Source organism: Stegodyphus dumicola, chromosome 12 (assembly GCF_044657685.1).
Source record: "Stegodyphus dumicola isolate Sdum_Otavi_A_Nest chromosome 12, ASM4465768v1".
NCBI classification, from domain to species: domain Eukaryota; kingdom Metazoa; phylum Arthropoda; class Arachnida; order Araneae; family Eresidae; genus Stegodyphus; species Stegodyphus dumicola.
This window is the reverse complement of record NC_140779.1, coordinates 17667945-17684254: the sequence shown is the minus strand read 5'-3', so window position 1 is coordinate 17684254 and position 16310 is coordinate 17667945. Positions and strand designations below refer to the sequence as shown.

The following is a 16310-nucleotide window of genomic DNA, read 5'->3' as shown; positions in this document are numbered from 1 at the left end:
GGATGTTTGAAGGTGAGTTTTGGCAGCATGGCTCCAGACAGAACTAGCATAGAATAATTCTGGTCGAAGTATAGATTCATATAAGAGTTTATTTGAAGCAGCCATATGACTTCTTCTGCCAAAATGAGGGCACATAGTTGCAAGTGTGATATTAATTTTTTTCACAGTTTTCCTGACATGTTTCTGAAAAGTCATTTTTTTTTTATCTAGAATGGCTCCTTAGATATTTGACTTTGTCATTTCTTTTAATGACTTTTGTCATTAAAAGAAAATACATTAATAATTTTCGATTCACCATTGACTGAGGATATCATGTCACATTCACATTTTCATTTATTATTAGCTACAAGTTTTTTATTATTAAAAACAAATATTAATTTTTCAGGGAATAGCAATTTATTCAAGAATATTAATCATTAAACCAAATAGAAGCTATGTAGAATTGAATAATTTGATTTTATTATCATTCTTTGTCACAATCTTCCTTAAAAATCAAGCATTTAAACAGTTTTAGATTTGTTGTGAATCCTCAACTTAGATAAATACTACATGTTTTATATTAGCTGAGAAATGCTTGGCACCAGAGCAGAATCTTGGCTAATACAAAACACTACATTTTTTAAAAGTTATTACACTATGTATGTTACATGTGCTACACTATTATCATTACTCTATATATTACACTTAATATACATAAAACATTTAGCACAACACTTTTATTCAAAAAAGTTACATTTTGTACCAAAAAAAAAAAAAACTTGAATGATTGTTTATACTGAAAAAATGCATCATAATTGCAAAAATGCATAATCTTATATTAGAAGGTAAGACGAAATAAATGTGTATGGTGTGGATGCACTCATATGATCAATTTTTATGATTGCAAAGCAATGTTTTTATCCAAAACATTGTGTACACTGAATTTTTTTTTAAATTTCACTTTATTTATCTTGTTAACTTTGCTGCTCATTGTTTCGAAAAGTTTGTTATATTACAAAATAAAACAATAAAATAAGTAATCCACCTTTGTTAATCTATCCACCATATTGGTTATTTATTATTTAATTTTCTTCAAACTTCATTTAATCTTATTGTCAACTTCCAACATGTATATAGAACTTAAAAGTTGGCTTTATTCTCTACTTTTTAGTTCTCCCATTCTTATTCCCATGCAATACTACCACAGCAGGTTTCCACACATTCGCTCATTCAGTTTATTAGAGAATCAGAGCTTATTAGTAATTAGGAGAATTATGATCACTTTTTATAATTTCATAATTTATAAAAATATGCACCATTAAAAGTTCAAAACATAGTACACAAAATGCAGTTCAAGTCTGTATTAGATGGGTTTAGAAATCAACATAACAAGATTGATGTTATACAGAGCCATAGCAAGGGCTTTCAATGCCCGGGACAACTGAAGATTTTGCATCCCCTTCTGCATGCTAGAATGGAAAACATTTCATTCTAAAATTTCATTACATCAATTTGGCATCCCTGGAGGCTGCGCCTGGGCACAAATGCCCCCTTTGCCCCACCGTAGCTAGGCCATTGATGTTATAGGTGCTTTTAACAAGGTACAAAACATGCAGTTTTAACTTTTCAAAAAGAGTAACACTACAATAATTCCCAAGACTGTTCGATTCCAAGACAAGATAATGTTCGATTTCCAAGACTTATAATCCCACAGAGGTGAGAAGTCTTCTAAAATTAAATAATATAATCCAATTAATTAGTTTAGTTATTAATAACATTTTAAAACCTGATATGAAAAATAACACAAAAAGGCTATTTTTCGAAGCCCCGATTGCTAATGTCGCATCTCCATGTATTCTAACCTCCATGTGAGACGTAACCATGAATCTTTGTAATGAAAGCAGTAAAAGTATCAAAAGAAATTTTAAAATTCATCAGCAGGAGTTTACACAGCTACCTGGTTGGTGAAAAATGAATATCTTAATTTCACTGAGTGAAAAAGACTGACATGATGTAATTGAGATTTAAATTTCCTAAAAGGGAGATAAAAAAGCAGAATGTTAAATTAAACAACAATCTAGTTTCTTCTGTTTTTTATGTACATTGCATTAATACTTCTCAATATATTGCTAATTTTTTTTTAATTATTGCAGTTAAATATACTATATAAAAATTTATTAAGATTTCAATTTACAGCATTTACTTTCATCACATCTGCAGGAACATTTAGATACTAACAGCAGTAATTTATGATTCTATGCATTAGGACATGCCTATTTCAATCACACTTTATAAAGAACTAGAGTAAAGGTGTAGTTGATATTTAATCAAAATTAAGTTTATAGCATCAGCTTATTTCTTTTTCTAAAGTGCAATGACTAGATTAATGAAAACTTGAGACGAAGGTTTTCCCAAGTGTTCTACACAGTCACCCCCAACTTAAGTACAATGCAGAGAATGTTCATTGAGAATCATATAAAGTTTAGAAAAGTCTTCGCTTGAGATGTTATTCAAATTGCATGTGATTGTAGCTTCAATGTTAGTTATATCATGCTAGAATTAACTGTTCACATACTCATTTTTGGAAATTAAAAAAAGGTCACTCTGCATCAAATCGGGTGACTATGGAACATGGTTAAGAACTGGCATGTTTTTTTCACTAAAAACTTCACCACCCTAAGCCATGTGAGTGAGTGCATTATCGTGCAGCAAAAAGAAATCCCCCCCCCCTTCTTCCATGGTTCCAGACAAACCTGCCGAATCCTCTTGTACAAATGATCCATGACATCTGGGAATTGCATTCCCTGTTTTATTCCAGTTATGATTACATGCGATGAAGATAAGCTCCCTTGGGACTTTTTGGATAGACTGTGCATGTATGTATATTAACAGTGTTCGAGAATAATTAACCTAAAATTGTTATCTGTTGATCGCAATCTACAATGTGACTGCCTTCATTACATGGCACCAATTTTTGCGACTAAATTGTTCAACTTGTTGCAATACAATTGTGCATTTTTAAAATGCTTTTTCATTATTGAGTAATAAAAACAATTATTACAAAGGAAATACATAAAGGTTATACAAAATATGTAATAAAAGGCTGTAAAAATTGGAAGCATTTTTAAAATGGTCTAATAAGAACAACAACAAATAACAACTACACAACTGACATACACTTTTATTTGAGCAACCAGGAATGTACAGAATTCTTCCACAGACTTAAAATATTCTTTATATTTATGTATAAAACAATTTCTGCGTTGCAGAAGGAACTAAAATAAAAGACTGTGCCATGGTTAACAGTGACTCATGAAAACATTAAACAAACACAAAAATCTCCTGAAGAATGACTAGAATAAGATTTTTTCTTTTTCCAAAAATGGAAAACAATTATATGCACATTTTAGAATTCTCCACATTTTTAGAAGATAATAAAGAGATTCAAAACTACACGGAATGATAGTTTTAAATATATAAAAAAGCAAAAAATCAAACAACACAAATTAATTTTACTGATAGGAGATTAATTCTTTCTGTCAGTATTTTCACTTCAGGATTATCAATAAAAATTTCTGTAAAATATAAAGTAATAGTAGTAGCAATAATAATAATAAACTTTAATTTCACAAATCATAATTACAACATATGAACCTGGTTTTCCATTACTTACAATTTTGTAATTAAGGATGACAATTGAAAATCTACTAATAATTATTTGTACATTGAAATAAAAAACTGCATTTACATTTAGATTTTGCATAAAACATAAAATGCTGACAAAGGAATGACTAGGATCACAATATGAAGTATATACAATAAAAATAAAGTTTCCTTTATTTCTTTTAATGATTCAGAAGCAAAAAATTGAGCTTGTGTTACTAAAAAAAAAAAACAGTGAGAAAAGGGATAGGAGACAAAATTTTTTTTTTTTATCATTCCAAGTTATAAACTTCATTAGTATTAATTTTAAAACACAAATTAGAATTTATTTTAGCAATCCTCAATTTTAACTTCTGGGGAAAAAATGGAAAAATATCAGAAATCTATATAACTTAAATATGTGATTTTACTCAAAATAATGCATTAAGGCAGGCAGCTTCCTATAATATCACTGAATGAAAATATTAAAAATATTTAAATAGTTAACTTGGCATTTGTACCTTATCAATCATAATGAATTAAAATTATATGAAAACAGGAACTTCAACTTATTTACACTAGCTAATGATATTAACTGTTTATATATACTGAACTTCTATATATCACAAAAAATAATAAAATTTCTGATTATCTATCAGATGGGCCCTATCATCTGGAAATTTCTCGCAAGAGAGAAAAATCAAATTAAATTACACCACAAAAGTATAATTGTGTGTTATTTAAGTTATTTACAAATATGGTATTATTTGCATTTTCTTATTTCATACATGATTTTGCTTCTGAAATGCTTCAATCGTATCAGACCTATTTGCAATGCTCAAAAAGGGAACAAAGATTAATTGCCTTACCTACAAATAGCTGATAATAATTAAAGTTTCCAGTTACTGTGTATCAAACATATTTCAAGGAAAAAATGAAAAATAAATAATACAAAACACGAAAAGAATTATATGAAAACTGACTAAATCACCTATACCATTTACAACTCATTATTCAGTTCATGAGTTGATGTTAAAAATGTTTTAGAGGTCTAGTTTGAATTTCCATTCAGTATTTTATTCCACTCGTTCTTAAACAATAACAAATGAATAAAAATGAGTTTTATTTTTTCTCTATATAACTTTTACAAATACCCAAAATTCACTAAGACACCCTTGAAAGGAAGCTTTTAATAAAAATCAATGTGTCTTTATAAGTTTCGTACACAACTTCAATCTTAGTCATCCAAATATTACATATCGTGTGCATAAAGGTACAATTTGAGATAAAAATTCTTTTTAAAAAAATTCTTTTCAATTTTAGAACTATGTAGCATATATATTTATAATACTAATTGTAATAATGAATATATTAATGAAGCACTATTCAAAATGAATTATGTACTAGAACTCATTATGAAAAATATTTATCAATATGTGAATTACAGAAGTTTAAAGGCAAAAAGTGCATTATCATATTTTATATTTTAATACACAAAATGAAAACTATTACCATAAAATGCATTCTTCTATCAAATATAAATCATTTTTACTTCCAACCTGTTATATTATGTATAATAAAATATTTCTGTAGAAATATATAAAATAAAAGAACACAAATGAGGTTAAAACTTAAAAAAGAAACATTTCTCCACCCCTCTTTTCTTGGAGTGGGTATATGCTTTGTTTTTCAATGGAATTTTTACAGTGATAAAAGGTTACCACTCATTACCCATTTCTCAAACAAAATTAGAATTATTTAAAATTATGTTTTTGTTGTATACAGAAAATAATTCTCCCTATAATGTTTAACTATAATGTCTCCTATAATGTCCTAACTTAAATTTATCATCTGTCAAAAAGAATTATTCTTTTTTCATTGTAGTATATATGTCTAACTTAACAAAGATTAGCAGTATTAAAAAACATAATATCGAGAAACATTTACTTCCAAAATTTGAATTTTGTAAGAATAATTTAATGTAGAAATAGCAGAGGTTTACAGGAAAAATTACAAATAGCCTCAAATTTACACGGAAGGCAATATAAATTAGTCCAACAATTCTCCTTTATTCCTTTTTGAGCAAAATAATTACGAACAGATTAATAATCAAAAATTCTGCAAACAGATAAATAATTTGAAAGTCATTTCTAATGCTACCTCTCTTTAGAAAAAATATGTACATAGATTGATAACATGAAAAATGAAATTTTGACACTCTAAAATATCCAGAGTTCTCGTCATAGGTTAAAAACAACTATCACTAAACTGATTTGACATCTAATGGACAACAACAAATCTATACTCCAATGATAATATCAGTATTCACCATTTTTTAGGGTGAGACATTACAGGCCATACACTGTGCCGCCTAGGAGATGTTGTGGCACTCTGAGGACGGGATGATGCCATTTTTATCTTCTCTACTTCTCGCTGAAGGACAGGAATGTCAACAGACTTTTCTCGTTCTGACTTTTCTTTTTCCAAGATACTGTTCAAAGAGAGAAAGCATAGTTTAATTTGTCATATTTTTCCCACAACTAAAATAGATTCTTCTTTTAATATGCTTTAACATCATTACACAAAGAAGTTTAAAACCTGTAGCAACTCAAAGATATATAGAACTGCACAAAGATAAACAATCATTGATCAACACTGGTTAAAAATTATACGTATTATATTATACTTATGTTATTATTATTAAAAAGCAAGGTTGTAGTCACGGAGAAATTCTGTTGCAGACATTTTATTAGCTGAAGTGAATTGGGGGAAGGAACTCAGAATGTAAACACTCCACTGATACATAGCAATCATTGATATGATTCTACCTTGTATGTTCTATTGTAAAATTTGTAAATATTTGTTGCTATTAAATGTTAGAAAGAAGTATGAATATGTTTCTCTTCAAGGAAGATGCTCTTTTTATTTAGGTTCCTAGGCATCTAGCTACATTAGGTTATTCAAATATGATAAAGCATACAAGCAACATAGAATGAATTATCATATAAATATGATAATGCATTCGAATATGATAAAGCATATGAAGGACTAAGGTAAACTGGTCTATATTCTCATAATGCATTATTAATTAAAGACCCTTTTGACCCACAGTTAAAAGTATTGACCAACCCCTGGTTTACATGAAGTGAAGGATAATATTTAAAAGTTAGGTTCTATATATCATAAAATAAATTTTTAAAAAATAATCAATAATTTTTTTACAACTGCATTACTTAAAACGATGCTCTTCTGTTATCAGGACGTATTCAGAAGTGTATATATGTATGCATGTGTGATGTATGTATGTGCATATTTGTGTATGTACATTCACATATGCATACATACATACACATATACATGCATACCTGAACACATACATCCATCCATACATGCCTGCATGCATATTTTACATACATTTATGAGCTCAGTCCTGATAACAAATTACTTAAAGCTAGGATCAACAGTAAACAACAATTAACTAATTTACTATTTTGCTAATCCTACTCCTTAAAATGTTAGACAGATAAATGCAATTTAAACAATTTCTATGTCTTTGTGTAAAAAAAAATAAATAAATAAATAAATAAAAAATAAATAAAAATAAAAATAACTGTTATTCTGATAAGAATTAAAAGTGCAGCATAATCAGACTTCCTTTGTTGCAATTTTAAAGTTATTAAAAGAATTTGGGAAGTTCATAGTCTTATCCTTACATCAACAGCATTTCAAGAACACTAGAACAAAACATTTTTGTCTATAATTTAAAAAAGGATGAGGCGAAATAAATGTGATATAATGATTATCTTTGAATGCTTGAGTGTTTATCATTGTTTTAAATATGAAAAGACTCATTTCGAACAATGATAAATTCCTAATGGAATTTTTTTTTTAAATCCCATGTTTATCAAATTTATGGAAATAAATTTCATTGCAGTTTTATAAAACTTTACTCTTTTATACTATATTACTCTAAATAATAAATAAAAAACCTCATGGTAAGTTATATTTAAAAAAACTTGATCTATGGTCCTTGTGACATCAACTACTCGAGCTGTTTGAAGATAACTCCTTTAAATTATTGGATTAAAATAAAAATAAATTATATAGTGGCTGTTATGTAGCAAGTGTATCGAATACACAGCCAAACAGGGATTGTACAGCTGGGAAATTTTATGCCATTCTCTAGATGCAATAGATTTTATATAAATCATAGTTATACACCAAATAAGCTATAAACCATGAATTCATAACATATATATTCAAATAGAACATGGTTAACTCATTATGGGACATATGTAGTAACTATTTTCATTACCATTCAGAGACCATTAAATCCAGAGGTAAATGATGATTTCACTTCGATATGAATATACACAAATTTATTTACATTTAATACAAAGGTTACAAGCAATATTATTAGGTGCACGCCTTTATTATTATTAGGCTTAACACCTTCAATCTTCCATTGAACTAAAATTATGTTACAGAATAACAGCAGAGACAAGATGCTTCGAGCGCCACCTAACGGCATGAGCTATCAATTTATAACAACATAAGAGGGCTATCTGTCATAAGAAGGATTCTTATATGAAAGAATTTCTAAGGTAAACTGGCTTCCATTCACATTGCTTAAAGAGAAAATCCTATATGACTGGCCTTTTTTTCCTGAGAACTGAATATGGAATGAGCAACTGATGTCCAGTTGTGTTATGAATTTGGCCACTGGTACGAATAAATGTTTGATTGCAAATGCATTTGCTTTAATATGGAATCAAAAAATTTTGTAATGAATCACTTACAGAATATTTTGGAAAAATACACATACCCATTTTTCAGTTGTTGATTATCATTTTTCAGTTTTCGACAGTCTGCTTCCACTTGAACCCTCCACTCCTGTTCTCGTGCCAACATGTCACGTAACAAAGACAATTCTTTCTCACAACTTTCAAAACGTTCCTTCCATTCTCTATGCTCCTGGTCTTGAAGATCACTGAATAAAAGAAGTATATTATTACTAATTTCTAATATAATCAACATCAAATTTCATTTACACAGTCCCTCAGTGCACAGCAATGCATTGAAGCTTCAGGAATGGTTTAAAACCTAATTGGAAAATATTAACTTTCCTTCAAATAAAAAGCTAAAAACAGGAATGATCCTTTAAGATTCCCTTTTTAATAATGCATCGCTAGATTTTGAACAGTACAGTTATAGCAAACAAATCACAACAAGCAACTGTATATACATCCGCATATGTACCCAGAATTTTCCAGCAAATTTAAGGTATAAAATTTATTGATGAAAAGTGCAGAGTTTGCATGAAAACTTATTTCGGCTTATATTTTAAATTTCAACAAATGTTAGTTGGAGTTTACACCCTCTGTACTTAACTAACTCTTAAATAAAGAGTCGTAGTAGAAGTTTCCACATTTTCTGAATGTACTAAACTCTGATAATATAGAAATTCTTCAGTTATATGCTAACTTGAAAATCTACCTACATATGAATAAACAGAATAACAAATTATGATTAGATCAGCTGACTAGTTGATTAATTAAGTCACAACACCTCTCTACCTAAAGAATAGTTTTTATGAAAATATTTCTAAGATTAGATTGAATGAGATTATTTAGATTATAGCAAACCATGCACGAACTGTTCAAGATAGAAATGACTCCAAGGAGGACTTTTGAAAGGAAACTGATTTGTATTCATATTATGCATGGGAAAGCACAAGTACTTTCATACAGTCAGCCAGTTTGCTGGAATCAAAATCTAGCAAATTGTATGTGATCAGCTTTTGTATCACTCGGCCAGTGCTGTGCAAAGATTCTGACAGAAACTGGCTCATATTTACATTGCCCATTGGAAAACTCCCAAAATATTTAATTTTTAAAGATCATTCCATTACGAGAAACATTCAGTTCCTCGTCTCTTAGCCACTTGGCTACTAAGAGGGATTCTGGATATGATACCCCCTCAAACAAATACTATATATGACAGTGAAAAACTATCATATTATTTACAAAAGCTTTTAAGATTTTTTTTACATTATTTTATACATATGAAATCCAAAGTGCGCACTCATACCATCATCTGATAAGTGGTTTAAGAAGCAATATACTCACCGTAAACGATAAATTTTTTCTCTGTATCGTTCTTTATGTTGTTGATACTTCAAAGACATTATCTCTAACTGTTTCTGAACAGACTCTAACTGCTCCTTTAAAGTAGTTGATTCTTCTTTTAGCTGCTTTACCTGATCCCCGAATGCCTGGTCCTGCTAGAAATCAGCAAATGAAAGAAATTACAATCTGTTTCAATTCCCACAGCAGAATATCACTACGCATTAAGAACATAAGTGAAATGAAAAGGATAAATTTAAATTAGCATAATATAGTGACATCAACTAAGTTATTCATTTAGTATAAAATTACAAAAATGTATATAATATGAATATATAAAGTGAATGTTTCGTATGACTGAAATAAAACTTTTTCATCCTGAATCTAGAATACTAAGGGTGTCTCCTGTTTCTGCGATTCATATTTGCATAGTTTTCAAAATTTTACTTGTTTCCATGAAATAATCTGTCTTAATTACATTTCTTTTCCACAAGGGCGGTCTTGTGCCCTTCCAAAGTGAGAGAAAAAACGAAAAATTTTAAATGAAGAAATAAATTTTTAAGAAAAATATATGAAAAATATCTATGACCTTAGAAACTCTGCTTGAACAAAGCCAATGCTATATTTCAAAGGCATATATTTCAAAGAAACAATGAAATTTTAAATGATTCTAGCAATGGACTAAAAAAAATTGCTTCTAATTTCGTGAAAAAAAGTACTAATACAATACATTCCTCCAAAAAATCTACATTAAGGTGAGTTTAGTTTGTTCACAGTACTGTTATAAGAAGGGCTAGAAGAAAATTCAATTTTAAAAGTGCCACTAATGCTATTGCAGCATCTGATAGGGGTTAATTTTCAAATTCAAATTCATAATGCAAAAATGTTCATGTCTATTGTCTCATCTTCAGACTATCAAGCCCTATATAAGAAATATAATATCTATCTCAAATTAATGGATGAATTAATGTTCTCAGATGAATGTTAATGCTCTCAATTAATCAAATTAATGCTCTTAAATTAACGGACTTGTTGTACTTGCAATCAGCCACCCAGCTGGTATAATAATTAGGTGCGCTGACTGCCATACCAATGGGCCCAGGTTTAAATTCCAAAGAAAGCATGGCAGTTTGTAAGACTATAGTGTCTGTGGCAAGAGGGCAGTCAAAATGCACAGGAAGCTGAAAGTCCTCACAGGAGACTAGTGTTAGGTGTAAAGGGGAGACCCTCAAATTGGGGCAAAACTGCAGAGTTACTGCACTGGAACTACACCTATTTAACCAATGCTGAATTTCTAGTATATCACTCACTTGTACTTGCACCCTGTAATTGGTTAGGTTATTTAATTATGACAAAGCCTCGAGGGCTAATTGCCTAAGGGGATGGATGCCTTCGTGGAGGACTTTCTAAGGAAAACTGGCTCATATACATGTTACACATGGGAAAACCATGAAAACACCCATGCAGCCAGCACGGAATTCGAACTTCGGACTGATCTACCAGTGACTTTACCGCTTGGCCACTGGTGGGCGCACCCTGTAACTGCATTCATTTTCATATCCAAAGGGAAAGACATTATAAATAAATGCATAGCCACCAAGAAATCTTCATATTGTTTTCTAGGGGGAAAAAATCAGTTAAATAAATAAATAAACATTTAATTTTATGTAATAGAAAAATTTAGTTCAACAAATTACTGTAGAAATTTTAAATACCTGAGCACAATAGCATAAAAGTTCCTAAAGTATGGGGCTCAACCTAGCAACCTGTTCATGGGTAATTTTAAATCTTCTGAAATTTTGTTTTCTTATAGAATTGCATATAAGTGCGTACATATACGACAGTGCCCGACTGCACCGAGCTCAAGTTGCTGAAGAATATCTTGAGGGTCAAGGAATGACAGAGCAGAATGAATGGCCAGCTCAATCTGCAGACTTGAATCCTTGGGAAACAGGTTCCTGCTTTAAGTCCTCATCCAAGAGTTGTTAGATGAGGTTGAATAAGGATTACTCCATGTTTGGCCGTTGCTTCCCATTTCACTGTCCCATTTCCATGCTGTCACTTTAGTGACAGCATGGAAAGTCGCTGCCGCCAATGTATTACAGCTAGGGGTGGACACATTCCTTATTAGAATTCCTTTTGTAATGTTACCATCATATTTGCCCTCAAAAAACAGTGATGTACTATTTTTCCAAGACTGAATTTCTCTGCCAAGAGTGCAATTTTTGGCTGTAATTCATGTTTGTGTTGAGCTTTAAATACATTCTGTGACACATTCATTAAAGAACTGTTTAGTGAACATGTCCTCTAAATTTCTTGTTTCTACATTGCTTCATTCTCGAATTAGACACAAAAAACATACTATTCCTTTTGGAGGACAGTGTATTTCAGAAATCTGCTTTCATTTATCAGAAAGTAAGAAAAACAATAAAAGGAACAATCTTTATCTCACTTGAGATGCCCTCAGTATCATCATGAATAATATACACCCAAAAAAAGGTTATGAATATTTTTCAAAAGTTTCATCCGTAAAGAAAGTTTAAAGGCTTTTCATTCCCTTTCTTACATTAAAAAGCGAAAATTCAACTATTGTTTACAACACAAACAGTGGTTCACAAAGTAAAATGATAAGAGTCACAAAAATTTAATTCAGATACATGAATTTAAAGAAATTATATTAGTTGACATAAAAAACATTAATCAATATAAAGCTAAAAAGAATTAGTTAAGCTATCGAGTGATTTAAACTTAAATCGTGATTTCATAAAAATCCTTGACTGAATTATGGATCTGAGTTAGAACTGGTTTGGTTTGATTTATGTGATTATGGCAAAGTCTCGAAAGCTATCTGCCTAAGGAAAGGGGTGCCTTCGTAGAGGACTTTCTAAGGGAAACTGGCTTGTATACACATTACACATGGGGAAAACCACGAAAACAACCATCTAGCCAGCCCCTTCCCGGGACTCAAATCTCGGACTGAACTACCAGTGTTCAGCGACTTTACAGCTCGGCCGCTTGTGGGCCTCAGTTAGAACTGAATTTCTCACATATTCTTCAATGGTAATAAATGTTCTGCCATTCAACTCCATATACTTAATGTGAAATGATGATTTCAACTTTAACTCTTTGGCATCGAGAGAGGACCAAATCTCTTTTCCTCTAAACATCGAAAATGCCCATGAATACGAATTTCTCTTGGAATAGTTTTCCTTCCGACATGACAAGTAAAATACTACAGCGTTAACAATAACGTATTTAAGTAAAGCAACAACTTCTTTCTTGGAGGCTTTCACCCTGTGTGAAGTTTCCCATTGGGACAGACATTGAAAGAAATGCTTAATAAAGTAAAAAAGTAAATATTAAGCTTTTTTTTTTTTTTTTTTGTAAATTTTGACACTCTTTAGACCAAAATTGCTCTTTATTTCATAAATTATGGTTTCATATTTATAATTTCTGCATGCCATCTTATCAGATTTAAACTGATGATCTATAATCCGGAAAAAATGATAATCCGGAATTGCCAAAGTCTTGACGAGTCCGGATTAAAGACTTTTGACTATATTGATAATCTTTATAAAGAGGTAATGGTTTTATTGTTTTATGAATAAAATATGAAACTTAAAACAAGAAATGAAAGTAATAACTAATGGTGTAACAAAATTACAAAGAGATCAAGAAAGGTACAAAAACTAAATGCCTTCAACCTAACATTCAGACAAATTTAGCACAATCACAAAGGGATACTTAATAATTCTAATGACATCCCTGAGAAAAATGTTGAGGGGAGAGTTCGGCACTCTCTGAATTCATGCAACAAGAATTTTGCTAACTGAATAAACAGGAATTACAAAAAAAATGAAGTGATATGTCCACACTAGCCATTTTCATAATGCAGTTATATTCAAATAAGAGCTTTCAAAATTCAGCTCACCTAACGATACTAAACAGGACAAGTCAACAAAATGCTACAATGTATAGTTTAAAAAAGTTCTTATGAATAAAACTAATATATTCAAATTTACTTCAGTAATAATGTTAACATAACTCAAATACTGAAATTTTACACAGGAAAAAAGTAAAACAAGTAGAAAATTTTTGACTGTTCCAATATGTATGGAATATATGCTGCACACTTTTTTTTCTACTTTTCATAGAAATCTCTAATCATAATTTTTTGTTTAAATACATTTCAATCTTGTAAACATGTGTTACTTAAAACAACGCTTATACTGTCATTTACGTATATTATATTTTAACATGCATAAGATAAAATACACTTTTAAAATTGAATACATAATGTGATGAAGTTTTACAGTATTTCCATGTGCATCAGTCTTAACAATATTAATGTTATTTAAAAGTATGAAGACCATATATCTTAGAATTTTAATTATATTCTAACACACAAAATACAAAATCTAGACATCCACTATATAGATTCAGCTCTCTTGTGCAAAAAAGGATTCCAACTCTGCCTTAAAAATTCTAGAAATGGAGAATAAAGTAACTCAATATAAAGAAGCAGGTGGGCTATAAAGCAATTTTCCTCCAAACTCACTCTAATTTCAATATGTCATTTTCAAACACTTGCTGGTAAGGGAATAACTGAGTACCAATGGCAATGCATTGTTAGATGTGCTAATGTTGGCTGTGATCACACTTTCAGCCCTTGAAGTTCTGGGGGTTAGCATTTTTCGACTGACTTATATCATAAGTGTAATCCCAATATTGCTACATTTCCATCTCATATTAATAAATTTAAACCAATAATTGAAAATCTGCAATCGCTGAAGTCCTGGCGATCCTGGATCATGGTTTTTGTACTGTACTATTATTTACTCATTAAAAATTGAGTTAGATAACATCTACAGATTACCAACAGAAGGTATTCATGGCTGAAATTTATGTAAATCTGGCAACATCATCAATTATGTAAATCTGGAAACTTAAAACATCATCAATCTGTTCTTGTGTGTAAATATTTCCTAAATTGTATTTTAAGTATTTGCAATAACAAACAATTTATATTGTTTTTGGTCCATCAGAATGAATGACGTTATGTGATGATGTAAAAAAAAAAAATCTTGTGAGGTTTTTAAAAAAGCAAATAATAAAAAGTATTTTTTTAAACCGATAAAAATATAACACTTTTGTTCAAGAGTATGAAACATATTAAAAAAACTATCTGTTCATTACAGACATTTAGAATTACATATTTTTTATGGTTTTTAAACAAATCCTTTCACTATTTATAATTGCACTGAGATACAAATATTTTAAATAACTAAATTATTGTAGCAAGTTAAATATTTTAAGCATTAATGAATTATAGTATTATTTTCCTCATCTGCATAAGTATACTTTTATAAAATAACAGGAACTGCTGGGATTCATTTGTAATTTGATATTTACCACAATCTTTTACCCATTTATGGAAATGTTAGATACACTAGTAAATTCTAAGATTTGCTGGTCATCAAAATGCCCAGCAAAATATATACATTCAAAGATGAAAATTAAAATAAGAAATACTTAAGGTAATAAATACATAAAAGGGTATCATTTAATATTAGCACATAAAAATTTTAAAACATTTCAGATAATGATCTAAAGTACATAATATTTATTGGATTTTAAAATATGATAATTGTTGAAACAAAACTTAATAACTTTGAATACAAATTTGACAGTAGTAAACATGACATTTAAAAATAACAGAATATGGGCCAATATTTACTAAAAAAACTAATGAGAACCCTAAAACACTAAACTGTGTGTGAAAAAAATTGAATAGCAAATGATGAAAGATAAAATAATTCTAAGTATAATAATTGTACGAATTTCAAATATGCAAGCATTAAACAAAATCTCCTAAAATTCCTGACTTTAAATATAATTAATTCAAAAGTTATCAGATTTTATTTTTGAAAAATTAGAAAACTTACTTGGGTGTTAGGCCTATTATCCAAAAACTTATTAATGTTATTCTTAGCATTTGTGGACTCTTTGGCAGCTAACTGTTTAAACAACGATTCCCCTGAAAAAAATCAATACATATGAAATAAAGCCATACACACATAATCCACAGATAAATTTCTCTTATACAGGCTCAAAAGAAATTAGAAGCTATTAAATCATGCAAAATTAGAATATTAATAAAATTAATGTCTGTTGCATTGAAATCTAGCATATCAAGTACCAAAAAAAAAAAAGCCAAACAAAAGAGCCAACAGATCAAAACAAAATTTGTTCTACTAAGAAGGGGCATTACATCACCAATATGCCAAATCTCACTTTTGCAACTTAGTACTACAATGTAACAATATTTACAATAAAACTTACTATCATAAAAACTAAACAGAATTTATAATCATAAAAATGCAAAACATAACAACTGTATCTTACAGGAAATTATATTGTATAAAATAGTATTTGTAAGGAGTTAATACTCCTCAGCATTATACTTACATATGAATAATTATAGATATATATATATAAAGAATAATGTCTATTTGCATGTTTGTTTTTGTTCATGATTAACTCAGACACTACTATAGCTATCAT

At 29.6% G+C, this 16310-nt stretch overlaps 1 protein-coding gene across 3 annotated transcripts in view; it reads right to left on the bottom strand.

Annotated features, from left to right (window-relative positions):
• Window positions 1-3144: 3144 nt before the first annotated feature.
• The window catches only part of LOC118193511 (uncharacterized), a 44261-nt gene continuing 31095 nt past the window's right edge, over window positions 3145-16310 (bottom strand). For 2 of the 3 annotated variants that reach the window (XM_035364609.2, XM_035364611.2), the window contains exons 8-11: window positions 15692-15783; window positions 9750-9904; window positions 8447-8611; window positions 3145-6112 (exon numbers count right to left, since the gene is read on the bottom strand). In XM_035364609.2, the coding sequence (XP_035220500.1) occupies window positions 5947-6112; window positions 8447-8611; window positions 9750-9904; window positions 15692-15783 (578 nt within the window). In that variant the 3' untranslated portion in view covers window positions 3145-5946. The remainder of the gene's footprint in view (window positions 6113-8446; window positions 8612-9749; window positions 9905-15691; window positions 15784-16310) is intronic. The other variant, XM_035364610.2, reaches the window with a different exon arrangement.